General features: G+C 39.1%; 1 protein-coding gene across 1 annotated transcript; it reads left to right on the top strand.

Annotated features, from left to right (window-relative positions):
- Positions 1 to 7,462: 7,462 nt before the first annotated feature.
- On the top strand, positions 7,463 to 9,195 carry LOC122024795 (2-oxoglutarate dehydrogenase, mitochondrial-like). Its single transcript, XM_042583501.1, has one exon. It carries the CDS (start codon positions 7,557 to 7,559, stop codon positions 9,168 to 9,170), a length of 1,614 nt encoding a protein of 537 aa, XP_042439435.1. The 5' UTR covers positions 7,463 to 7,556; the 3' UTR covers positions 9,171 to 9,195.
- Positions 9,196 to 9,410: the final 215 nt, after the last annotated feature.

A 9,410-nucleotide genomic window follows, 5' to 3' on the forward strand; every position in this document is an offset into this window, starting at 1 on the left:
GTTACATTTTGGCTTCAATGTCAAATGTATTGCAACATCAGCATCAAGATTTACCAACAGCTTATGATATTATGAACAATCTCAAGGAACTCTTTGGTCATCAGGATCGGGCTTTTAGACAAGAAGCCATGAGAAAGATAATGACAGCCACCATGCAAGAGGGTACTCCTGTGAGGGATCATATCCTAAAGATGATGGCTTATCTGAACGAAATACAGATCCTTGGAGGAGAAATTGATGGGGAAACCCAGATCAATATGATCCTCCAAACACTACCTAGAAGTTTTGAGCAATTTCGCTTGAATTACAATATGAACAAAATGGTATATTCATTGGCGGAACTACTGACAGAACTTCAGGCAGCAGAAGGTTTGTTTCGTCACAATTTTCATATTCACTATGCTGAAAATGGTTCTACTTCTAAACCGAAAGGAAAGAAGAAGAAGAAACAAGTTGGTTCAGCAAAGAAAGTGAATAAATCTCAGAGTACAGGACCTAAAGCTAGAATGAAGAAGTCGAAGGGTAAGTGCTTCATCTGCAAGCAGTCAGGGCATTGGAAGGCGGGCTGTCCTCGTAGGAATCAGAACAACAAAGGTATATCTCATTCTCTAGTTGTTGAAACATGTTTAGCGGTGTTATCTACCAGCACCTGGTGTGTAGATATGGGAGCCACTGATCATGTCTGCAATTCCTTGCAGGGGTTCCAGGAAACCCGACGACTAACTGAAAGAGAGATTACCGTCTACATGGGCAATGCTACTAAGGTGGCGGCTGTTGCAGTGGGAGATGTCTACTTATCTTTTAATAAGAATAGAAATTTGGTTTTAAGAAATTATCTTTATGTACCCAGTTTTAGAAAGAATTTAATTTCAGTTTCTAAACTGTTTTTGGATGGATATTCAGTTTCCTTTAGTAACGATGTAGTTATTAAGAGAAATAAAGTAATTATCTGTTCTGGTGCATTAGTTGGCAATTTGTATACTTTAAATCCAATTTCTCCCACAAAGAAAAACATGGAAATTTATAACTCATTTTCTAACTCAAATAAGAGAAAAAAACCTTCGGAAATGAACCAAGCATATCTTTGGCATCTAAGGCTTGGTCATATTAACTTAAGTAGGATTCAGAGGCTTATAGCCGATGGACTTTTGGGTTCATTAGAGTTGGAAAATTTTCCGACTTGTGAATCTTGCTTGGAAGGTAAAATGACCAAGAGGCCTTTTAAGGCCAAGGGGTATAGAGCCAAAGAAGTGTTAGAATTGGTTCATTCTGATTTGTGTGGTCCTATGTCTGTCCAGGCAAGAGGTGGTTTTGAATATTTTGTCTCTTTTATAGACGATTATTCAAGATACGGATATATTTACCTAATGCGCCACAAGTCCGAGTGCTTTGATAAGTTCAAAGAGTACAAGGCTGATGTGGAGAAACGACTAGGTAAAAGTATCAAGACACTACGGTCTAATCGTGGTGGCGAATACCTCTTAGGAGAGTTTAGGAATTACTTATCAGAGGCCGAGATTCAATCCCAACTGTCTGCACCTGGTACACCCCAACAGAATGGTGTGGCAGAACGAAGGAATAGGACTCTTATGGAAATGGTTAGATCGATGATGAGTTATTCAGAATTACCAAATTCATTTTGGGGATACGCTCTGGAAACAGCAGTGTACATTCTGAACTTAGTACCTTCTAAATCAGTTTCTTCTACTCCCACAGAATTGTGGAATGGGCGAAAGCCCAGTCTAAGACATATTCGGATTTGGGGTAGTCCAGCACATGTGCTGAAACCAGATGCTGATAAGTTAGAATCTCGTACAGAAGTTCGTGTGTTTGTGGGGTTTCCCAGAGGAACGAAAGGTGGTTTATTTTATAGTCCTAAAGACCAGAAGGTCATTGTTAGCACCAATGCTCAATTTTTAGAAGAAGACTATATAATGGATCACAAGCCCAGTAGCAAAGTTGTTTTATAAGAACTTAGAGAGAACATGTCTACTTCAGTACCAACAGTACAAGATGAAGTACCACAAGAGACTGCAACACGTGTCACACATGATACACAACCACAGACAGTGCCTCGTCATAGTGGGAGGGTTGTAAGGCAGCCTGAAAGATTCATGTTTTTGGGAGAGTCTTCGGACTTGATCCCGGGTAAACATGAACCTGATCCCGAACATATGACGAAGCACTCCAAGATATAGATGCAGCATCTTGGCAAAAGGCAATGAATTCTGAAATAGAGTCTATGTACTCTAATAAGGTTTGGGAGCTTGTAGAACCACCTGATGGTGTAAAAGCCGTTGGATGCAAGTGGATCTACAAAAGGAAAAGTGGGACAGACGAGAAGGTAGAAACCTTCAAAGCTAGGCTTGTTGCGAAAGGGTACACTCAGAAAGAGGGAATTGATTATGAGGAGACCTTTTCACCGGTAGTCATGCTTAAGTCTATCCGGATACTCTTATCCATTGCTGCTCATATGGATTATGAGATTTGGCAAATGGATGTCAAGACAGCTTTCCTTAATGGAAGTCTTGAAGAGAACATCCATATGAAGCAACCAGAAGGGTTCATTGAAAAAGGCAAAGAGCATCTAGTGTGCAAGTTCAATCGGTCCATTTATGGACTGAAGCAAGCTTCAAGGTCTTAGAACATCCGGTTCAATGAAGTAATCCAGTCATATGGATTTATTCAGTGTCCGGATGAGTCTTGTGTATACAAGAAGTGTAACGGAAACGTGGTGGTATTTCTTGTACTATACGTAGATGATATTTTGTTAATTGGCAACAATGTCAAGGTATTATCGGATGTAAGGGTATGGTTGTCCAAACAATTTGATATGAAGGACTTAGGAGATTGTGCACACATTCTTGGGATCAAAGTTATAAGGGATCGCAAGAAAAGAATGTTGTGTCTGTCCCAAGCTTCATATATAGATACAATCCTTGCTCGTTTTAGCATGCAAGATTCCAAGAAAGGTTTCTTACCTTTTAGGCATGGAGTAGCTATATCTAAAGAGATATCTCCGAAGACATCAAAGGAGATAGAGGACATGAAAGCAGTTCCTTATGCTTCGGCTGTAGGAAGCCTAATGTATGCAATGCTATGTACGAGACCTGATATTTGTTTTGCCGTAGGCATGGTTAGTAGATATCAGAGTAACCCTGGACAAGGACATTGGACTGCGGTAAAGCATGTATTAAAGTACCTGAGAAGGACCAGAGATTATATGCTAGTTTACCAAGCAGACGATTTGCTCCCTGTGGGTTACACGGATTCAGATTTCCAATCAGATAGGGACAAAAGTAAGTCTACATCAGGCTATGTGTTTACTTTGGGATGTGGAGCCATTGCATGGAGGAGTGTTAAGCAGAAATGCGTTTCGGACTCAACCATGGAAGCTGAGTATGTAGCAGCCTCTGAGGCGGCTAAAGAAGCAGTATGGCTCAGGAACTTTCTAATGGACTTAGATGTGATTCCTGGTTTGCCCAAAATCATCACAATTTATTGTGATAATAGCGGTGCAGTTGCAAACTCGAAGGAACCACGAGCCCATAAAGCAAGTAAACATATAGAGTGCAAGTACCACCTGATACGAGACATTGTCAAGCTAGGAGAAGTTGTCGTCGCCAAGATTGCATCAGCAGATAACCTGGCAGATCCTTTCACTAAGGCACTTCCAGCGAAAGCTTTTGATCGGCATGTGGAGGGGATGAGAATCAAATATATGGCAGAAGATATGGCAGCTTAGTCATTAGTATAAGTGGGAGATTGTTAGAGTGTATACTGAAATCCTAAGCTTTTGTAAACATTTATTTTGAATAAAGAATCACATTTGGTCAAATTGTCTATATTTAGTTGTAGTTGTTCAATTAATTTATATTGTAGATAACATAGTATGCGGTGCCACATACAGAAGATGATGTTATCAGTACCTTATAAATTATAAACAGTAGCTCACGATCAAAATGGAAAGGAACAAACCATTGGAAGGTCGTAGTGTAATTAGGAATTAGTTTATCTTAACTATATAATTACACTAGTACACTTAAAGTGTATTGAGTAGGACCATTAGAGGTTGTTTCTTTTATACTGACTTTATAAAGGAACAAAGACCTCAGCTATTATGAAGTATGTGCTTTTAATCCTAATATAATAACAAACACATATATTTGATATTTATTTCTTAAATTTATCAATAGGTGAGATTTAGTTCGATAAATCAATAAGCCCGATAAGTTGGGAAATGATATCAATTATAGTGTGTGTTGTTGATTATAGAAGGAAACTGTGTCCTAGAAATCTAGGTTGATAATGTCCCCAAGATGAGCTCATAAGGATTGTCATGTTAAACCCTGCAGGTGGACTCAGTCCGACATGATAATAAGGTTGAGTGGTACTATTCTTGGATTAAGATATTAATTAAATGAGTTGTCAGTAACTCACTTAATTAGTGGACATTCGACATCTTAAACCCAGGGAGACTAACACACTCATAATAAGGAGCCCAAAATGTAATTTGGGATTGGTGCGGTAGTTCAATAATAGTTCTCTAGTGGAAAGAATTATTATTGATAAAATTAAGTTGTGTGTTCGGGGCGAACACGGGATGCTTAATTTTATCGGGAGACCAAAATCAATTTCTCCTCTCGGTCCCTATCGTAGCCTCTTATTTATAGAGTACAATACCCACCTATACCCACCTTCATACCCATGATATAGGGGTCGGCCAAGCTAGCTTGTGGATCAAGCTAGGGTCGTCCAAGCCTTGGTTCATGGGTGGCCGGTCCTAGCTTGAACCCAAGCTTAGGTGGTCGGCCCCCATTAAATTAAAAAGAATTTTAAATTTAAATTTTTCTTATGTGAAAGATATAATTTATTGGAGAGATTAAAAATTAAAATATCTCTTTTAAAAAGATCTACAAAAGATTAAAGAAAGATATTAGATCTCTTTCCTTATTTGTAGATTGGAAAGATATTTTATTTTTCTTCTTTATAAATTATTCACATGTAGAAAAATTAAAATTATAGAAATTTCTTTTTATCAACCATGAAGGGATTTTAAAGGGAAATTTTATTTTTTAAAAATTTTCGAAGACAAATAAGGAATTTTAATTGTTGATTGAAATTGCCTTGTTTGCTCTTATTGAGGTGGCCGGCCATGATATAATTGATTAGGAAATTTTATTTAATTTTTCTTAATTAATTGTTGTCAAGGAAAGTTAAGGAAATTTTATTGTAATTAAATTTCCTTATTTACCAAAGCTAAGGAATATAAAAAAGGGGGTTGGGGTGCCTTCATGACACACAACTTTTATTATTCTCTCCCTCTTTTTCCTTGGTGTTGTGGCCGGCCATCCTCTCTCCCTCTTTTCCTCTTTTGTGGTGGCCGAAACTCTTTCTTGCTTGGAGCTTTTGTGGTGGCCGGATACTACTTGGAGAAGAAGAAGAAGACGGAGAGAAAGCTTGCATCCCTTTGAGCTTAGTTGGTGGAAAAAGCTCTTCATCATTGAATTTTGGTGCTTGGCCGAAACTTGAAGGAAGTAGAAGAAGGTGCTAGGTGGTCCTCATCTTGGAAGATCGTTGCCCACACAACGTCCGAGGTTAAAAGAGGAATACGGTAGAAGATCAAGAGGTCTTTCTAAAAGGTATAACTAGTATTTTTTCCTTTCCGCATCATACTAGTTATTTTTGGAAATAATACCAAATACAAGAGGCATGCGATTCTAGTATTTCGAATTTGTTTTCGATATTGTATTCTTTTATTTTTCTTTTCCTTGTGATTTGATTGTTCTTTTCGGTTGACCTAAAGTTATTTAAGGAAATTAAATATTAACTTTCCTTAAAAGGCTTTGTCTAGGCGGTGGTGGTTGTTCCCATATCCAAGAACGCCATGTGCCTCGCCATGCAGTGATGGAAGCCAATTTTGGAAACTAATATTTAATGAAATTAATAACTTAGGTGATTTGGATCAAACGTGTTAAGTTCTGCAGGAGATCCGAGTCTAAACCTAAAAGAACAAATAGATTAAACTTTGGATCAAACGTGTTAAGTTTCGTAGGCGATCCAAGTTTAATTTAAAAGAACACATGGTAGCTAGGAAAATGTTCAGACCTTTGTACAAAATTTTTGTACAGTGGAACCATTAGGTTTTCTGAGTAGCAACCAACACTAACATCTCACTTGTATCTAATGTGTACTAAAACACATACAAGTCACCTTATGGTTCTTTGTGAGATGTATATTTAGTTTTTGCCCTAATTAAGGGATCATGCATATCTATCTAGGCATTATGAGACTTATAATCATCCACCTAGGATGTCATTAGGTAGAATTCCACTTGTTGGGATATTCACCATTCATAATAAATGTCTTTGTCCTTAGTCACAAGGAAATTAACATAATGCATGATGCTATATGGCATACATCAAAATAAGTAATTTTCCAAAAGAAAAACATGCTATAACTACATGATGTATGTATGACATGACATGGTATTTTTGTGTTTTTCATAATAAACATGAATGCAACACATGATGTCATGACATATGATAGGCAATCAATCATGGCATTTTAGCATAAATAAAATATACCTAGATAGGCTATCTAAGCATCCTTAATCCTATGCTAAGTCTTAAAATTTAATCCTAGATTACCTATGCCTTCCTAAAGAAAATGTCAAACCCCAACTTGACATTTCTTTTGCCTTTTTCTATATGTGCCAATTTTTAAAATTAAAATTAAATCCTCGAATTTTACTTGGCACATTTTACTTCTTTTAAGGATTAATCTTTGAGACTCAATTTTGCTCTTAAGTCCTTAAGAACATACTAAGATCTCAACTAGTCATTCCTTATCCTTTTTCCAAGTGTACCAACTAACATTAAATGTGATTCCTCAAAGTTTGGCACAATCTACTCTTCCAAGGAGTAATTATTTAGAGTTAAGGCTTAAATATACCTTAATCCCCTTAAGAAGATACCAAAATCCCAACTTGATATTTCTTATCCTTTTTCCATATGTGTCAATTTAGACTAAAATCAAAACCTCCAACTTTTGCACATTTTACTCTTTCTAAGAGTGACAATTTAGATTAAGATTTATATTTCTCTTAATTCCATAAGAAAATATCAAATTCACAATTTAATATTTCTTTTATTTCTCTCAAGTGTGTCAATTTAAATTAAATTAAATACTGCGGGCAAATTTGCGTGCTCAACAATAACCGCGGTCAAACAACAAGGGTAGCAAGGATCCCATGTCTCTACCGAAACAGATTACCATAGCAATTGCACGTTATCTACCGTACACGTATGTTTCAATTGATTTGTTCCAACTATAGACTGTATCGATGGCTGGCAAGGAATGGCTCTTGTATTGGATCTGGCGCTTGCTCCGTTTCACCTAGCAATATTTAAGTGTGGTTTCATCATCCCAATGTAAGAGATTGAGACAGTACCTGCACAGACAGCATCGAATTAACCGAGATCGGAGGCTGCTCTGCGAAAAAGTTGACATTTTTACTCGTGGTGAACTGTGCCTTCTTCAAGATATTCTTCCCGATGGCTTGGTTTAGGGCGGTCTCAGGAGTGGCTAGGTCAGCAGTTGGAAGAAACATAGCTCGATCGTCGCATCTGATTGCGAGGGCCGGACTGGTGCCCCCTCCGCCGTCCCGGGGTTTCCGCACCAGTACCCTACTGCGCAAGGCTGAGTCTACTGCTCCGATCCCTCGTCCCGTGCCACTTTCGAGGTTGTCAGATAGTTTCCTCGACGGCACTAGTAGTGTCTACTTGGAGGAGCTTCAGCGGGCCTGGGAGGCCGACCCTAACAGTGTCGATGAGTCGTGGGATAATTTTTTTAGGAACTTTGTAGGCCAAGCCGCCACCTCGCCGGGTATCTCTGGCCGGACCATCCAGGAGAGCATGCGGCTGCTTCTGCTGGTCAGGGCCTACCAGGTCAATGGCCACATGAAGGCTAAATTGGATCCTTTGGGATTGGAAGTGCGTGAAGTCCCTGATGATTTGGATTTGGGTTTCTATGGATTCTCAGAAGGGGACTTGGATAGGGAGTTCTTCCTTGGTGTCTGGAGGATGGCCGGCTTCTTGTCGGAGAATCGCCCTGTGCAGACTCTCCGTGAAATCTTGAACAGGCTGGAGCAGGCATATTGTGGTAACATTGGATATGAGTACATGCACGTCCCTGATAGGGAGAAGTGCAATTGGTTGAGGGGCAAAATTGAGACCATGAAACCACTGAATTATAGTCGAGAACGTCGTGAAGTTATTCTTGATAGGCTCATTTGGAGCACTGAGTTTGAGAATTTTCTGGCTACCAAGTGGACTGCTGCAAAGAGGTTTGGCCTTGAAGGTGGGGAAACCCTGATTCCAGGGATGAAGGAGATGTTCGATAGAGCAGCTGACATGGGGGTGGAGAGTATTGTTATTGGGATGTCTCATAGAGGAAGGCTAAATGTGTTGGGCAATGTTGTGAGGAAGCCTTTGCGCCAGATTTTCAGTGAATTCAGTGGTGGCACAAAACCTGTGGATGGGGAAGTAGGATTGTACACTGGAACTGGTGATGTAAAGTACCATTTGGGTACTTCATATGATAGGCCAACTAGAGGTGGAAAAAGGATTCATTTATCCTTAGTTGCAAATCCAAGTCATTTGGAGGCTGTTGATCCAGTTGTAGTTGGGAAGACACGAGCAAAACAATACTACTCCAATGATATTGATAGGACAAAGAACATGGGTGTATTGATCCATGGGGATGGAAGTTTTGCTGGACAGGGTGTGGTTTATGAAACTCTACATCTTAGTGCCCTCCCAAACTACACTACTGGTGGAACAATTCACATTGTAGTCAACAATCAGGTTGCATTCACCACTGATCCTACATCTGGAAGGTCTTCTCAGTACTGCACTGATGTTGCCAAAGCCTTGAATGCTCCTATCTTTCATGTGAATGGAGATGATATGGAAGCTGTTGTTCACGTTTGTGAGCTTGCTGCAGAATGGCGACAAACATTCCATTCTGATGTGGTAGTTGACATTGTTTGCTACAGACGATTTGGCCATAATGAGATTGATGAACCCTCCTTCACCCAACCTAAGATGTATCAGGTGACTCATCTCTCTATAAATTTTAGTTTCTCCCGTATATACTGCTATGAGTAGGCTAGACGATTTTCCCCTATATTGTTCTCCAATTTTACACATTTTACTCTTTCAAAGAGTATCTCAATAATCTTTCTCATTTTCAAAGGTTAGTAAAACCTTGAAAATGCTCTCAAGTATCAACTTTACCATGTTTGGGTTAACTATCCTTCCAATTGGAGTTGACATTCTCTAAACCCATCTAGGGTGTAGAGAATATGCTCCTAGGAACTCAATATCTATTGGTGCTCCTTGGATGCT

This window comes from Zingiber officinale, chromosome 9B, assembly GCF_018446385.1.
Source record: "Zingiber officinale cultivar Zhangliang chromosome 9B, Zo_v1.1, whole genome shotgun sequence".
Classification (NCBI taxonomy): Eukaryota; Viridiplantae; Streptophyta; class Magnoliopsida; order Zingiberales; family Zingiberaceae; genus Zingiber; species Zingiber officinale.

Coding starts and splice junctions, on each gene's coding strand:
- LOC122024795 (XM_042583501.1), top strand. CDS start 7,557: ATGGCTTGGTTTAGGGCGGTCTCAGGAGTGGCTAGGTCAGCAGTTGGA.